The 18,525-nt window shown below is 38.3% G+C and overlaps 1 protein-coding gene across 6 annotated transcripts in view; it reads right to left on the bottom strand.

The window, feature by feature from the left end:
* WDR26 (WD repeat domain 26) overlaps window positions 1-18,519 on the bottom strand; it is a 42,318-nt gene extending 23,799 nt beyond the window's left edge. For 3 of the 6 annotated variants that reach the window (XR_003096164.1, XR_003096163.1, XM_025215141.1), the window contains exons 1-7: window positions 18,330-18,462; window positions 16,708-16,807; window positions 16,540-16,596; window positions 7,445-7,581; window positions 5,815-5,912; window positions 4,934-5,090; window positions 3,175-3,231 (exon numbers count right to left, since the gene is read on the bottom strand). Coding sequence is in view for 4 of the 6 variants with exons in the window: in XM_025215141.1 (XP_025070926.1) it covers window positions 3,175-3,231; window positions 4,934-5,090; window positions 5,815-5,912; window positions 7,445-7,581; window positions 16,540-16,596; window positions 16,708-16,788 (587 nt within the window). In the remaining 2 variants the exon portion in view is untranslated. Of the gene's footprint in view, window positions 1-3,174; window positions 3,232-4,933; window positions 5,091-5,814; window positions 5,913-7,444; window positions 7,582-16,539; window positions 16,597-16,707; window positions 16,808-18,329 lie in introns of those variants that run through there. The other 3 variants (XM_006033364.3, XM_006033365.3, XM_025215140.1) reach the window with 3 other exon arrangements.
* Window positions 18,520-18,525: the final 6 nt, after the last annotated feature.

Genomic DNA, 18,525 nt, shown 5'->3' with positions numbered 1-18,525 from the left:
CTGCATCTTCCTTTAAATTTTGTAGAGCACAGTGAACTCTGAAGCCTCAGTTTGACTGAAGCCCTTTAAGTCCTAGGGTAAAACATATTTGACCAATTTCCACACTGCAGGACTTGTCTTCACTTTAACAATTCTTTGAAAAAATGATCTTGATTACATGCTGAAGCACACCATAAACTTAGCATCCAATACAGGATCATTTTTCAAGGAAACTATAATGAAAGTCTATTAGCTCACAGGTCAATTTAAGTTTTATTTAGTGTTCAGAACAGCGGTAGTTTCCAGAGTAATATCTTCTAGGTCTGTGGGGGAGAGTAATATATAGTTTCCAGAGTAATATATCCTACATCTGAGGGGGAGAGGGACAACAACCCAACTGTTTTGAGGTCTCATTACTAAGAGTCCATTCTGCACAAATATACACTGAAAAAGTATTAATTCTTAGGAACTATAATTATGGCAATAGATGGATAAAAGGATGCTACACTGTAGAATGTTAGGCTTAACTATATATTAATTGGAAAAAGACTCCATAACTTCCAGTCACTACTCTATTGTGAATTTAGAGTAAACCATTTCAAACAGAAATTAGTCTACATTTTCTGTTACATATTAAGTAAATCCTATAGTTAACTTAGTAAGTTTACACAAAAACTAAGCTATGTTATATTTAAAGGTTATCTGCAAGAAGCAAGTTAATTTTTTCTCCGCTCAAAAAAACAACAACAAAAAAAGCATTACTTGAGATCAGTTTTTATACATATTTACCCTACTAAACAGTCGAGTTTGCTAAACACTGAAGACACATTAGGTTATTTCAACCCAAAACAGCTTACATGTATTAGCCTAACTGTAAAGTGCTTGGGGTAAGGCCAGGCTTTATTTATTTGTACAATGCCTACACAAGGGGGTGCTAAGCTCATTATTTAGGCCAGGCTCTCCAATTTCTAAGCTCCCAGGGGCCACAGCAACAGGGGCTGTATGCCATGTGGGCCACACCAGGTGAGCCATAGGCCACTGGGCTTCATGCTGTTCTACAAGCCTGCACAGACAACCCCCACCACTGCCCTGTATGGGTGCAATCTCAAGCATGCCTGATTCCCTCCTCCTCCAACACCACATGTGGCTGGGGCTCACACAACTCCCTGCATGGCAGCACACTGCCTCACTACCCAGAGACTTAACTCCGGTAGCTGAGCAGCCCAGACTTAGGGATCAAGTGCTACCTCAATACAATCACTCATACAATTTATTTGGTTATAAAAGACTTAGTTAAAAATTTAAATTACACTGAAAAGAAAATTCAAGGCACCAGTTACAGTCACAAACAAGAAACTCTCCTACTTTATTCAGGACTTGGTTAAGTACAAGTTTCGGAAGTAAGTAGAATCAGCAACAAAAAGCCCTAATAAACAACGTTTATTATGCTAAGGGTACATGAATCCTGCAAGATACTCTCTGCTTTCTTTAAAGTTGAATGCTCCTAGCATTACTCTATACAGAACAAACTGTACTCCAAGATTCAGAGAATCACAAGGCTGATCTGCACTCCTACAGCTAGTTATAATTGGAGAGTCAGAAACAACCCCTTCATACATGCAGAGGTTCTACATTATTTGATTTCCCTCCTCCCCCCAGTACTGGTGATCTTTAGACTACGCAAGTTAGTGACACTGGTTCTAAAGAAAAAAAAAAAAAGATCTTGTTTTATGCATAATTCAGTGCTATTAACAATGCTTTAATACTAGTGTGCCAGGTCTAATACTATACTTCAAATTTGAAGTAGTTGGATTTTTTTTAAGTAACTTAAAAAAAACCCCCATAAACATTTAGCATAAAGATATATAAAAATGTGATTAAAAACAATGCCATGGTTAAGCCAAAAAGGGTGTCAGGAAACAAAAGTGTGTTGCTCAGACATTATTTACAGTAGGAGTTGCATTAACTGGCACTGAACTAGAATGAGGGAGTCCATTAACATGAAATTCACTTGCATCAGATCCTTCAGTCGCAAAAGAGAATTGCATCCTCTACTCAAATGAATGACAATGTAATTCATATATACAGCAAGACTTAAATAACCATTCAACTGAGCAATAAATTGGTTGCTTTAAAAACTTGATACTATGAGGTGGTCTGAAGACAAGAAGTTGCTTAATGAAGTTGGCTGCTTGAAGAGGTTTCATTTTATTGAAAATGACAGTTGCTCAAACAAATTCCTGCAAAATGCACACAACTAGGTTGTTTCATTCATGGCAGCATATTTAGCCAGTCTGTCAATGCAATGCTTCATTTCCACTCTCTCAACAATCTGGCTCATCAGTATATTTTCATATATTTAGAATTAAAATTTAGTCCTCTAGGATCAAAGCCCCATTTTGAAATTAAGAAAAACAAACTGAATTTATCCCCACTGTTTATGATGAAAGTACTGCAGTGGGGAGGAGTGGCAGAACTGTTTAGACACTGACAGGGTTAGAGCTGTTGAACTAACCAGTATCGTTAAGAAGCAGTATTCACTTCCTCCCCCCAGAAAGTAAACTCTTCAGCATAAACAGCCCTATGAGCCATAGAGTAAAGTGAACATCCATAAGAAGAGGGAAGAATAAGTTGTTTCCACTTTCATGTTCTCAAGGTAGAAAAAAAAAAAAAAGAAAGAAAGAAAGAGTTAGAAATGGACTTTAAACAAGACACACTCTTAAATGGTCCCTCCCCCACCCCCATTTTACTTTTTTCATTATGTTATTCATTATTCATAACTGGCCCAGACACAGTAATGTGGCAAGCCTCACCTTCACTCCAAGCACTTTCCCCCTTCATGCCCTTCTCCAAACATCCCCCCACCCCACCATGCCTCCCCTTGAGAAGCAGAAGTGATTTAGTCTAACTCAGCAATATACCTATTAGTGTGAGACAAGCATGCTTGAGCACAATATTGCCAACACAGATTAGTCCCTGACTCAAAAGGTGTGAAAGTTTTAAGTGGTCTATCATTCTTAATATAATGCAAGTGATATCATGGATGTCTTTTTAAGCTATTACAGTATTATTATTTCTATCTGTTTGTTTATGCATACTTAGAAGCCTAAACATAAATAATAATAATAATAATAATAGTAATAATAATAATAATAATAATAATCCAAAATTTGGCTTCCACTGTCTTTAACTCACCTCATTATGCCCAAGCATTGCAGCATGTACGGCGCATCACATATTGATCTCAGACCCCTGCAATAGGTAGGTACAATAGGTTGAGTTGAGGACAGAGTGGAAGCCTTCATCTTGAATGTTTTGTGGGGTTATAGACTGTATTTCATTTTTTATTCACCCAATTTACATGCTTGAACATGGGCAATACAAAATTTAGGGGAAAAAAGTAAAAGAGGAGGTGAGCAGGTATTTACATGCGGGTGATATTTAGACAAGCATGGGCAAAGTAACAGTCTCCTTTAATGTCTGATCAGAACTGAATGTAATTTGAAATGTGTCTGCATGTTTTAGTTAACTACATCTCAGAGAATGGCAAGTCAATTTTATTGCACCCTGCCAACTACATCATTAACATACACTTGGGGACTGGCGGTATTAAAAGCTAATATGCTACCCAATTCACCACTGGCCTAACTCTAAGAATTTATTCTGAAGGAAAGTACAAAGGCCCCAGTTCCCCTCTCACTGAAAACCCTCATCACCAATTCCTTCTAGAAATCAAGTGAACCAAGATGGCATTGTAGCAATCAAAAGTAGCAAGACTACAAATTATACAAAAAGTTAGAGCTAAAACAATTACTTTGATGTGTTGTTAAATTAATAACCTTACACTAAGTTGTCAGATGGCTGCTGTAACAGAATACTATGGAGATAACTATTTTCCAAAGACAGAGTACAAATCCTAAAGATCCAGGTTTTCAAAGAAACTTGATTTAAGAGCAAAATTACAGGGCGATATCAAAGATGTTCTAGCAGTAGCAAGCTACTGTGGCCATTTACATGAAGAAAACCTTCACTAGAGACAGATAACTGAAATGAACCGCTATTTAAAAAAGTAGTGTAAAATTCACTCCCAATTTTGCAGTGCTACTTTAGCAGGCTACAACTTGTGGCTGTCATTCCTTAAGTTATATCTTGCAGACATTTACAAGTTTTGTCTTTCCATTCAAGCAGCTTCTCTTAGATCACTGACGAGCTCTGGTTGGCTGAAGTTCAAACACCACCGTTACTTAGTCCATTAAAAATTCCATCCCTGCCCTCCCTCCACAACAAAAACCCATAAGTTTGTGCACATTGAAATAAAATGGAAGTTAGAGCCAGACAACCCTTATAAATTTCAGAGTTTTAAAACATTTGCATGTGCTCAGCCTTATTTAGTTTGCTTGACACATTTGCAGCTAGACCTAGAGAGTAAAACACATTCTGTTTTCCTATTTAACTTCAACATTAAAAAAACCCAACATTCATTATAAGCTAAATCAGGAGCATAGCTTTGACGGGTAAATTTTAAATTCCCTAGCACACAAAAGATTAAAGAGAGAGTAGGTATGTAAAATAGTAGCAACTGTTCTTAAAAAGTGACAAAGTATCACTTAAACTCATCCTCAGACATTAGAATTAGGAAATTCTTGCCTTAACCTAGAAGGGTGTATTATCTTCATAAGCACCCCATCTTACTAAAAGTTTTCAATATTACCCATAATGGAAATGAGAGTTAGAGCGCTAGCTATCAAGAAACATTTTGATACATATTCTCCAGTTTCTTTGTACAGTCATTAACAGGGACTGGCTTTTCCTAGACAACTTCAGCATGTTCCATTTCAAAACAGGACTAAGACACCTATAGTTCAAAAGGAACAAAGATTGCTCATGTGGACATCTCTTTAAAAAAAATAGATATTGCTACCCAGATTGAAAAAAAGTGGAAAGATTCTCTTACCTACTACAAACGTGGTCTATAAGCAATGAGACAGAATCTAGATTATTATCTAGTTTGGTATTGTGATATAGGCACCGGTCCCGTTGTAGCTCCACAGCTTGACGTAATAGATTCTGTAAACGCCTTGGAGGAAGCATCACTGAAGGTGGTAGGTATGCTTTAAAATAAATAAAACACTATAATAAAATATCTGTGTATAGACATGCATTTTATACTTTTGAGTGCTTTGGGAAAAGCTCTTTGTAAAAATTTCTGATTCTTGGTAGATTTAAAAAAAAAAAAAAAAAATCCATCCTAGTGCTGAAATCTGTTAGTTAAATCCTCCATTGTACAGGTATAAAGTCAATATACAAGTAAGAATTCCATGTATATAGTAAGTGATCATTATACACCGATGTTAAACTAAAAAAATCTCAGTTGCAAAAGCCCACTCAGTCATACTGTGCTTTTTTTTTTTTTGTATTCCCTATTAACAGAAGACATTTTAAACAGTACTGTAGGACTATTAATCAAAACGTTGAGTGCATCACGTAATATGACAGGCCCATGGAAATTGAGAAGTAACTCAAATCCCAAGACAGAAAAATCCCTGAGCTAGTATCAAGAACAGTGTAAGACACTCATGTTGGTAACATGGAAACAGTAAATTAACACCCAAAGCAGACAATGAAAGCAATGTATACCCTTTCCATATACTGCAGAGATATGGAACTGGGAAAAACAAAAGCTGCCATTACAAACAACAAAATCTTAGTAAATTCGACCAATGGCATACCAGAATTACTAGCAAGTGTAGCTCCCTTAGAAATTAACCCTGTTTAAGTTGGTGTACTTGATTTAGAAAGATCTGTATAAACAGAGAATACTAAAAGATATCTTACTCTGAAGCTTGTCCAGAAGTTTAGATCTGGAAGCTGTTCCCTTCCCTTCCCATTCTGCTTTTGCACGTAGGTCTTCTGCATGACTGCACATCAAGTACCTGTTAAAATATAAAAGATGAACACAGATTATGATCTAAACCTTTCAGAATTAGTTATCACTTATAACATGGTGCATATGGCAATGTTCCTGCTTACAAGGATTTTTTTCTGGAAAGTGTGGGAAGAGGGAGGGTTCTCTCAGCAGACAGCTTGTGAATCAAAGCTTCCCCCCGCACCTGCTTACTAGAGCCAGAGTGCGTTCATCTTCAGAACACAGCAAAACACCACTCACCCAAGCCACAACCAAGCAAAAGCTTGACTAAATGAAGGAGTCAAAGGATGAACTGCGGCAAATAAACAGGGATAAGAACTGAGGCCTTCTGTAAACTTCCCTACTCTCCACCCCCAGAAGACTAACTCAAAGGCTTCAATATAAAAATCCCAATTCAATCATTTAAAAGTTTACAGTGATTTGAAATATTTGGAATAAGCACCAAGAATACCTACATGGCAACAAGTACTATTTAAACAGATCTAAATGAGTTTGAGAGGTATTTGCAGCTGCATCACAACAATGTTTTAAAACAGTATTTTCCACTAATAGTTTTGTTAGCTATTACTACTCCATGAACACTAGAAGTTGGTCCCTGGGGTAATGAAGAGACAACAAATGAATACGTTTTATTGTTGGACTCTGAGGCATGGCTAAGAACCATTTGCTCCAAAAAAAAAAAAAAAAAAAATTCCCTTTAATCATGTTCCTTACTAAAAGGCTATGAGAGAGGCCAGATACCATAAAAAATAATAAAGAAATTGAGAGATTTTGGTGGAAATGGCCTTTGCAGTAGATAAAAACAGAGGCCACTGTGTACATGCCTGACTTCTCCACAGAGAAAATCTGGGGACTTAGTTACTCCTGTAGAAGAGGGGGTGAATACACCCTTAAAAAAGAAGAAATTTGGAGGCATAACAGTTTGGGTTCCTAGTCTATAAAAATAGCTGTGAATGCTTGGCTTAGATAAAAGAAATGCACATCAGGATACAACAGAAATACACATATAATCTTCCCCTGATCATTTCAACCTGTTACCTATACCAGAGTTTGGAAACCTATGGCTTGTAGGCCAGATCCATCCTGCAGAACCATTTGATCCAGGCTACAGATGTGGACTTGTGGCATGTACTCTCCCCATGCCACTGCAAGGCCCAGCACTGCTGGTAGGCAGGTCCTGGTGCCTGCTGACCAGCCTCTGACTTGGGGTAGATCATTCTGATCTGCAGCAAAAAAGGCTGCCTACCTCTGCTCTATGCTGTTGGCTTCTGAGCTAAAACAGATCGTGAAGTGTTAGCATGAATGAATGAGAAGAGGCAAAAAAAAACTACGGAGTTTTTCCATTGATTTTGAAAGAGAATGGGACTGGCCCAAAGAGAAAATAAGTTATTTCACTTTGACGCAGCTACAATAAATGCACTTTGAAAATTACTAAAATAAAACATGTAAAAATACTGACCAGATTGTTTTGCCCTAGTTATAACATCCCTCAAGAAACTCCATACAAACTAGCTGTCCAAGTCTGAACAACACCCTTACCCACTGAGGACATGAATGCGCTCGGTATTATATTTCAGTGGAGTCAGTTCACATCGTAGAACTTGAAGAGCCTCCAGGACCTTGCCATCCTCCAGGTATTCCAGGTACTTCTGCTGCAGCAGCAAAAACTTCATCCTCTGACATGACAGAAAGCAGCAGTCAGAGGAAAAAGGTTGACTGAAGTTTCAGAAAACGTTTGCGCCTAAACAGAACAGTAGAAACCATTCTACTATGCCCTTCAGATACATAACTATACGTAATGTTTCACTACTTTAAAACAGAGATTCTTTTGGCTGGTCTTCCCATAAAACTGTGGTAGTTATATTAGAAGCTGTCTACAAGTTCCTCTTTCCCATTTGGTGGAGCTTCAAGTACCTTCTACATCACTCCTCACCCTACTACCCACTTTAGTCACCACCCCATAGAGGAGGTTTAGATGGGACTTGATCAGTTCCATGTTCACTTCAGAAAAACCTATACCCTCTCCACGTATGGTGAGTAATAAAGAAAATTAGCCAGCAGGTCAAGTCAACATGTAGTTGTACAGTTTGTATGGGAGCTCACTAAGGAGTTACCGAAATGGCTGTGTAAGATGCCATAGCAACAGATCACATTCTGGAACTTGGAAAAACAAGATAGCAGACAAGTAAAAGTACTTGAACTTTTATATTAAACCCTGCCACTTTTTTCCCCAAGGATCACAGAAAGTGATTGCTTCCCACAGAGTTCACCTGACCTATGTTCAAATCACTCTATTAAAGTTCTATTGTGAACTTCACAAACTTCTTCACAACCAGCTTTTCATCAATAGCCGATTCTACCTTTATTAAAAAGCAGGCATTCAATGTGGCATTAAAAACCTGCAACCCTGGAAATTTCTAAGTATGCTCATCTTTAAAATGAAAGTAAAACAGTTTGGTTGCTTCCAGATAGAGTTACTTGGTGTTTGATTTTTTATTAATTTAATTTGCATGACTTCATTAATTTCAGGGCCTACTGCCATGAGAAGAGACATTCCCAGCCTGCAATTAATGGGTTAAGGCAAAAATCTGTTTTTAAGAAAAAGTGCAATTTGCTAGTTTCTTTCTGGGAGTGACAAAGAATAATGCTGCACATGACTGAACTTAAGCACGATTCATTATCTTATCCCCTTCCTAGCCCCCGTGAGATGAGCAGATCCCAAAGACTGTCAGATCCAAAGTGTAAATATTTGGTCAAATATTTACGTACTCATTACTACTACAAAGCTAGTTCATTACTAATACCTTGTGCAGTTCTAAACTAGGTATTACCATCTTAGAGTCACGGTATCAGAGAAGCAAACAAAATATTTATGATGTTAACATCTTATATATTTACACTTACCAAGGTTTACTGCATACTGCTATTTTACCTCAACTAGTGAACCTATATTGCTCCATTTGGACAAATCCATGTTTGTTTATTGTGCAGTAACTCAGTGCTACAGTTTTAACTTCTACTGGAATGCAGAAACAAGAACTTAATTGAGAAAAAAAACTGATACGCGTTTCTAGTAATTTAGAAAAAAAATAAGCTTAAGCTATTTGATAACATCACCTTTACATTTTAAAACAATTACAAGCCATATTTTAAAAAAGCAACCTCTTTCAAATTCTCATCTTCTATTCACACTGTCATCATTACAGTGTGGACAAAGATGGTATATACCAAGTCAGTCATTGTATAAAATTCCTTCCTATATTTTGATTCGATTAAAGTGAGACGGAACTCTTTCAAAGAGTTCAACTGACAAGATCCCAGATCACATTTTCCCTGAATTATTTTAATACTTTCTTTCCTTCAGGAGAAAAGTACTGCAGAATGCTGCTGAGGATTCCAATTCTCACTTGTATTTTATACAGAATTGTTTTTATTATACTGTTACCGTATCTTACACTGCACGCTAACTTTTACATCCATCTCTCCTCCTTGCTTTTTTTATGAAGTTATGGTTCTAGAAATACCACTCTCAGCGAAGGAGAAAGGCCAAAAGAGCAACTTTCTGCAGTGCCAGTATCAGCTATTGTGTAGCCATAACTCTGCCTACACCAGTAGAACTGACCATTCAACCCAGATATTTTGCATAGCAATCAAGTGACTGTGCTGTTGCCAAACCAGCTACAGAGAGCATGCTTCTCTTCTGAAAGTCATTAACTTCACAGGTAGCCTGGGCAAGTCCTTTTCCATACCATTCAAATGATGCAACATGAGATTTCACACATTACAGACACTGTTCAAATACTACATGCTAAAAAAAAACATCTGATTAATAAGCATAATGGCAAGCTGGAAAGGAGATTCTGAATAGAATTGTAAGTAATATCCATTTTAAAACCTAGATAACATTTTACCTACATTTAAGTTGCTGCTTTCCTGTTGCTAGCTTAGAAGTGTATTTTTGACCGTAACACAGGCACTTTGCCTGAAAACTCATATAACATTTCTCCCGGGTATACAGTTGGTCCAACAAAAGATTAACAACAACAAAACCCTTGTTTTTCATACTTGTTTAGAGAACCCTTAAAGCCAATACACTACAGGATAAATTTAAGAATGTTCAAATAAGGAGAAATTAAGGGTGGAGAACCTCAGAGATCGCCAGAACCATTCTCGCTACAACGTTAAAAAAAAGTTCTTAACTTATAATAGAAAAAAATTCAGCCCTCCCCATGCTTCCATCAACTTTTCTGGAACTACTACTTGTCTGATAAGGGTCTCTTCATGGCAGACTAAATTCTGCGTCTCCTGCTCATATCCTCCCCCACTATTAGCATTTATATTTGTAAGTCTGCTAGTTACTTCTGTTGTCAGATGTGATCTTCCCCAACTAGACAGGAGGGACCTTAAAAGGTGCAAGACCCACTCAGTTCCATGCTCAGAGCTATTCTGGAATCTGGAACAAAATCTGCTGGAAAAAAATCTCCATTCAGATTATTTCTCTGAAAATGACACAGTCAATACTATTTATTCTGTTTTATAGTAGCTAGGGTCAGGAGGGTCCTGAATAGATCATTTAGCCTTATTGAACAGAATACTAAGTAACATCCCTTTTAAAACCTAGATAACATTTTACCTACATTTAAGTTGCTGCTTTCCTGTTGCTAGCTTAGAAGCGTATTTTTGACTGTAACACAGGTACTTTGCCTGAAAACTCATATAACGTCTCTCCCAGGTATACAGTTGGTCCAACAAAAGATTAACAACAACCCTTGTTTCGTGAACCCTTAGAGCCAATATAGTTCTTACTGAATAGAACACCAACAGTACTAAACTGATAGGGTAGAGGGTGCTCATATATTCAGTTCACACATCTTTCTTCTAGACATTTTCTTTAACTATTATTTCAAGACTTTTTTTTAAATTAAGAGACTTCATAATCCCTATTAATTGCTCTTGTTATAGGAGAAAAGAATTTTGAGACAGTAACTATAAACCAAATGCTTGCAGTGCAGCTTGAGATATAGTTGCCACTTCATTGCTGAATTATCATAATAAATCCAGCAAAAACTATGTCTGTTCCATGTTCCAACAGTAAGGAGTCCTCAGTATATCAGCTGGGAGGGGAGGGAATACTGACGGGGCATGACATCCCAAACTCAGGCTAAAAACTTTTGTTCAGTTAAATACTACCTCATGCTGCCATACAATACTCAAGTTCAAAATAAAGTGTAATCCTGCTGTTTCTAGAAATTTTACAAATTAAATAACCTTAAATTTGAGCCAAAAATCCAATGTTATCATAATGCGACTCTGCATGAATAGCAGCTTGGCTTTATTTGAACAGATTTGACTTTTTTCTTTAGTTGTACGCTAGTGCTTTATTTTCTCCCCAATATACTTTAATACTTTAAGAAAATATGTTTAGTATTTGTTTAAGTCTTAGTTGTCAATGAAAAACCATATAACATTGAGACTTTATAGTCTTGCACTTAATATCCAGAGACTGAAAAAGCAAAGTCCAGGGCCTCATCAATATCCTTACTCTGAAAACATGAATGCAAGACAAAGTTGATAAGCACATTAGAATATTCTAATTAAGTTTCCTTTTTCACTTTTAAGTGACTTAAGCACATGCTCGAATCCATATTTAGAATGGACCCTATCTTTCAATATATTGAATTTCCCTCAAGTCAAGAACATTTGAAGCAATCTGATCAGTGTTTACAGCGTGAAGTCAGTAGGATGCATGTGCTTAAGTCACTTAAAAACATGAAAAATTGAAACTTAAATATTATAGATATATTAACTTTTTATGTACTGAAACTCTAAATAATTTCTCATCATGAAAACACTGATGTGGCTTTGTTCTGAAGTGCCAAGCTTGTCACCAAAGCACGTTGAAGACATAGTTTTAGTGCCTAATATCGTAAACCCTTAGGCACATAAATATTCCCACTCACTTCAATGGGATTGCTCATGCAAGGAGGTTATGTATCTGCTTAAAATAATTTGCAGGATCAGGACCTGAATTTCCAAAGTTTTGTTTTTCACCTATGACAGTCTCATAAAATTCAGATAAGGCACTCTATTGTAAGTGCTTGGCTTTGTTTAATGAGGCTATCGATAATTTATCGCATCTTAATCTAAGTTTACAAACATACATTTTTCAAGTTAGTTTAAGAAAGCCTCAAACCAATTTAGATATGTGGCTTAATAAAAAAGTTGATTTGTCAGCAAATTAATTCACTCCATATGTCAGCAGCAGCTATATCACATTAGGCACAGGCAGCATGTAGTTAATATCATGATAGACAAACAACATGTGCATGGTTTACTTCACCATTAGAATGGCGAAAAAACAAGCACAGGACATACAAATCTCATACTGGGATAAGGCTGCCCAACCTGTTATAGAATTATCACAAAAGAATCAGGAATAAGACTAGTACACTAGTACAGGTGTCATTCGTCCTGCATATTCCAGCAAACATTTACTCAAGTCAAATATAGACTAGTACTTACTATTAATGAGACTATGTAACAGCAGCTTACTGCAAGCAGCTACACTGGGACAGATAATCATCTGTCCACTCTGGATCCCAACATGATTTAGATCAGTGTAAAAAAAAATAAAAAATGTAAGTTATACCCACATAGCTAGCATGAGTTTTATTATGCGCCAGGGTGCCCAAAGCTTAGTGCAGACAAGTGAAATTCTGCTTTGAAATCATAAATGTAGACACCGATATACTAGGGTGGGGCTACAAACAATTTTTTTAGTGCAATGCCACTAAACTTTGTACAAGTTAGGGCTCTCTGGTGAAGTCTTCTTATGGCTCTTCTCAGACAGACGCATCATCTGAACTACATTAGAGGATGAGGAGACATAACTGATCATCTAATTCATCAGCACAAATGCTACTCAGTGGTGTTTAAAAATATTACAGACATATGAATGGAGGGAGAAAGCTCCAGGCATAAACCTAGGCCTAGTCATGGTGTGGCAGCTGCACGCAAACAGAGTTTATTTGCAAGCAAAAGTGAACAGCCTGTGCAATCAAAGGCAGTTTTCTTACACTTTCAAGTGCCTTTGGCTTGTCCAGGGTCTGCCACAGTTTGGGTTGGGTCTATATTAGTTCTAGAGATCGGGTCATATGTCAAAATCAACAGCTTTTTAATTGGGAAAAATTAAAGTCAAGACCAGCTTGACTTTCCATGGGTGAAGCAGTTTCTATGGCCATGGACATATGAACAGAGCATACTCGTTTTAATTTTCAGTTCTGGCCAAAATCCACCAACCCTTTAGTTCATTTGTGGTTTTAGACTCTGATCAGCACCTTCAGCAGCAGATCTCAGAATACTTACAACATTACTCCCATTTGCACAGGTTGGGAAATTATAGCCTGCTATAAAATTCTGTGCATGCACACACACACAAACTTAGATTTTGCTTTTAAACTGCTCATGTGAAAACAGCCTGATATGCAGATGGTTTGACAAAAAAGAAAAGAAAAAAAAAGAAAAAAAATCATATTAAAAATAATTCTTTGCTTGTAAAGCTCACATAAGCTACACTGAAAGTAACTACTTCTCCACCCAGGCATTTAGTCTTTGCAGATATGCTCGATTAGATAAGCTGCCAGGTTAGGAGTCAAGAAGCCCAAAACAGATGTTTAGTTCATAAAAGTTGAATTTCTTTCCTTAAGCAGTGTTTTTTGGGGTTTGGGGTTTTTTTGTTGTTGTTGTTTAAGTATACCTCACTACAACCCAAATAAAATACACAACACATCTATACAGACCTGTAATAAAATTGAGGTTATAATTTAAAACAAACTGGAATAGTATGGTACCTTCCAGGATAACAATGTTTAAACTGCCAAGATAAAAAAGGTAAACTATTTCCCTAATGAGGAGGAAAAAATAAACACAGTGCAGGCACCAGCAAGATGACTACCAAAATAAAAAAAATCTGAATGGATTTCAAGAAGTTGGTCTCTTAAGGCCAAGAATGGGAGAAAGATGCCTCCTCCCCTGCCCTTAAGAAGCAATTCAAACATAACTTTGGGTATGTCCACAGTACAGAGCTCAACCCTATGCCTAACTTGGCACAGATATGGCAGCAGAGCCCCATAGTGATGATGCAGCAGGCACTGAAGAAGTTCTGTCTGTAGCTTCACCATTTCCCCAAACAAACTAAGCCAATAAAAGCTTGGTTGTGTTAATGTAACTACACTCAAATGAAGGGGTTTGTCATATAGCTACCTCAGCTTGAGGGTATCATTTTCTCATGTCTCCAATGCAGCTATTCTAGAAAAAGACTTTGTAATATAGACCCGGAAGTGTTTGACAGTGCAAAGACCAGCCAGGTATTTAATCCTTTTTTATGCCCTTTTGATTTTCTTGTCAGGTCAGACAAAAGATTTGTCTATTCTCCTATTTTTCAATGTCTACTTATTTCTCTAAATTAAGATTAAGTTTTGGAATGGCCATCAAAACTAATTCTGACAATTACCTTTACATTAGCACAGTAAATAAAACCCCTGTACAAAACACGTTGAAAGAATATTTCCTTATGGGTTTATGAACAGCTGCTTAAAAACTCAAAATTTTAAATCCTAATCAACTCCAGAAACTTAGATAATACAATGAAGAAAGTCCACAAGTTCTTTAATTTATTATTTTCATAATGCTGTACATCTGAGAGGTCTATTTTAAAAACTCAACAGTTGCTTTTTTAAGATTGTTGCTCATTTCAGCTAGGTCTAATCAGTCACAAACTGAGGGAAGACCGTTTTAGATGGACATAAGGAAGAACTTCTTTACCATCCGAGTCTCCAGAATTTGGAACAGACTCCCCCCAGAAGTGGTGCAAGCACCTACTCTGGACACATTCCAGATGCATTTGGATGATTATCTTGCTGGGATGATCTGACCCCAGCTGACTTGCTGCCCTTTGGGCAGGGGGCTGGACCCAATGATCTTCAAGGTCCCTTCCAGCCCTAATGTCTATGAAATCTATGAACAAAAAAAGAGGTTCACAATGCAATTAGGCTCTCTTATCTAAACTAAATACGTAGAACAAAACCACCCACCTTTCATTTGTTTGACTGCTTGAGTAAAAACATATTTCCTTGCTCCAAGGCTAGGATTTACAACACTTTTGCCTTCAAAAGAAATTTCCTAATTAAGTTACCTCCTCTCCCTCCTTCAAACAGTTATAGATTGGTATTTTACTTGTTATTACTTTAAAGACTTATTGTTTTGGTCAATTTTTTATAGAATTAAAATTGAAAGCAACATTTTGAAAGCTACTAAGAAATTAACAACATCCTCAAAAAATTAAGAATGGTAAGGTTTGCTTCAATAAAGGCCTACACTCGTAAATATGTACATAATATTTCAGGCTATTCTGTTTAGATAGTAGCATTTCCTGCAGTCTTAATCTTGCCAATCAAAGTAGAGACAAACACTAGTAGCGTCACACTATAGATTTCGGAAGGGTTTAAACTTAGACACAATTAAAACACCAAAAATATAAACTTCTTTTAGGCATCAACTGATGTTCTGTTATAACATCTGCTTTTTCCCTACTCTACTTCCTGTTCTCTCTCTTCCCCTCCCCCACTAGACAGGAAGCAGTCCCTTGACAACAAATGAATCAGCTATAAGAAAGAAGCTAAGCAGCCATCAGCTGGTTCCTCATTGTTTACAGGCACAGGTATTAAAAAAAAAAAAGCAACCCCCCCCCCAAAAAATAAAAAAAGAGAAATGGCAGCCCATGGTTTTCATCTCTCCCCCAATTAACTAGTTATTCATGCTATTTTACAGTAATTTCAGTAAGCATTTAAGGTGATAAAAATGGGATGTTTGAAGGAATATTAGTTAAAGCTAAGCAGCTACTTTGATCCAGCATCATACAGAGTATATGCAGAAATATTTTGTACCTCAGCACACAGCTTTCACAAAGTTATTGAAATAACAAATAATGAAATACATTGTAACAGTGTAGGATCACAGGTCCTGTGATTTGACATTACCAGGCTGTCTGCTTTAAGTTAACAAAAAAAGCCAGCCAACAGGACAAAGCACTAAATAAAAACTGAAACAGCGATACATTTGTCCATTAGAAGCCATCTGGAAAAGCAACACTATTGTTAATTTTCTATAACAGCAGCCATAACATTCTATTTCAGCAGACTCCTCAACACCAATAATACCCTCTACCTGCCCCCTTCCCCAAGCTTGATTCTTTTGGAGGAGGAGGAGAAGGAAGAAAGGGAGGTGGGGGGGGCAGGGGAAGGACTGCCCAGATTTCTGTGAAGTAACTGAAGTTAACCAACTTAGGTTTTAAGCTAGATATATAGGTTACAGAATCAGTTTTGATCCACTAAAACTAATGGAACTTTGAGCCCATATTGAGTATGTAAACTTGTGAGTATTGTTCTTAATATATAGGTTTGTTCTATGAGGTGCTATGAAGTAGCAGAAGAGCAAAATCAATACCACACTTGGAATAACATGCTGCTTGCTAAAACAAAGAACGGTAGCCAACATTAACTTTCAAGTAAGCACAACACTGCATTATTACAAATATTCTCAACTGTATCTGAAACATGTCAATGGGTGCCTCTTACCACAATTGCATGAGGAGAATGCACTAAAGGCTTAAGTTCATTCAGGTCGTTCTCAGCCTGCAAAAATTGGTATACAAAGAAAGAAACATAAGCCAAGAGGATTGTGAAATGCATCTCAGATGCTATTAATTTTACAGCAGTTATGCAGTCCTACATGCCCTACATTACCTTATCCCATTCTCCTTCCATGACATGATTACGGAATTTGGTAGCAGAAGGATGTTCTAAACGACATCCTGACTCTTGCATGAGAAGATCAACAGTCTGGCTGCAGGAGAGATACAGTGTAAAAATATGGACCAGTTGTACCCCTGCAAATAAACTGATTGCTCCAATAGTTTGCAGCATTGAAAAGCAAGCTTTTTTATTATGCAGATGTGCCACGATCAGAATTGGAAAGTTATAGGGAGGGTGACCTCACTCCCCCCCCTGCCCTTTTTTTTTTTTTTTTTTTTTAAAGAGAGACTGGTATGCATCAAAGATAAGATGTCAACAGGTTTGAAAACTGACATGAAGTCCATGATAGCCTTTCCCTTTCATGACTAGCCACCACTGTGCAAGCAAGCACTGCTAGTCAAAAATAAAGCAGTGGCAAGCTGTCTGCATGGGTGACAACATAATTTACAAACACTAGATCTGTCTCTGTTTCTCTGTGACCCCAGGCCTAGCTTTTCTTCATTTCAGGTCTCTGGAAGGCTGGCTCCTTAAAATAAACCCACCAACCTGTAAGGCCCTCCTCCCCTTTACACTAAAACCAGAATATTTACTAGAGTGTGGTCTATGACCAGTCATGGATAGTCTCCTACTGCTCTAAAACTTGCCTATGCCAGTAGTAGATTTTATTTGTGTATTAAGTTCATTAGAAGTGATCCTTTTCCAGAAGGAGCTAGTCTTCCTTTGTAGTACTAGAGCTGAAGATATTCCAGGGGTATCACCTGTAGATTCCCCCCCTGAGAACATGCCAATATATCTGTTTAGCTACTGGTATGTTTTAAAGAAAAAAAAAAAGCAAGATTTATTGGGTAAAAAATAAATAAATAAATAAATTGGTCATCTCTCTGTATTCAGCAGATGTCCCCCCTCCCCCACTGCCTAATTACTCAAGACAGAAATACTGCAGCAGCCCAAATGACAGAGGAGTCAATGCACTTGTCACCTGAAGTCTCAATCTACAAAGGAGATCTACAGCTATTAGACATGGGTCCAAACCAAATCCACAACACCCCTCACCCCTTTTACCTGAATAAAGCTTTCCAGTAAGAAAGTGGCCTACGTGATGGTTGAATTCTCAGGTTGGTTGATCATCAACCAACCAGAACTTTAAAAAAAACAAAACAAAAAACAACCAAAAACAAACCCAAAACCTGTCATAAGCAAAAAAAATCCCAAAACAAAACAATACCCCCTCCCAAAAAGGCCAGCCTCCCATCAGCTGGGGGTTCCTGATCCCTTGACCCTCCCTGCTTGCTGGCAGGGGTCCGGCTGCCCTGGTGTGTCACTGGGGCTCTGCCAGGAGGCCCTACCTGTCCCTCGGCCCCACTGGCATGCACAGGGTGGGCTGGCACAGCCTGGCAAATGCATCCTGGCTCCATTTCCCCCCCCACCTGATCAGCTCAGCTCTGCCCTACTGCTTCCTCCCCCACAATCCCAGACCCCGGTCCCTCTGCCACGGGGTCCGGCTGTCACAGTGCTCCTCCAACACAGCCGGGCCACGGCACCCCCACTGGGGGGCCACAACCCCCCAGCCCAGGCAGAGGTGGAGCCTGCCAGTGGCAGAGGGGGTCACGTACTTGAGGCCCAGGCCGTGCAGGTGCTGCCCGATGAGGCGGATCACGTCCTCGTCCGACTGCGAGAGCCGCTTCTTCTTCTTCAGCTCCGTGGGGGCCCCCCCGGCCCCGGCCGCGGGCGCCACGCCGTTGTTGACGCCGAGGCCGGCGGGCGGCAGCAGCCCGTTGGCGTGAGCCAGGCCGTCGGCGCCGGGCGCCG

The sequence above is a fragment of the Alligator sinensis genome, unplaced genomic scaffold (genome assembly GCF_000455745.1).
Source record: "Alligator sinensis unplaced genomic scaffold, ASM45574v1 scaffold753_1, whole genome shotgun sequence".
Lineage (NCBI taxonomy): Eukaryota > Metazoa > Chordata > Crocodylia > Alligatoridae > Alligator > Alligator sinensis.
Note: the sequence above shows the minus strand (reverse complement) of the source record. Positions and strands in the feature narration are given on the sequence as shown.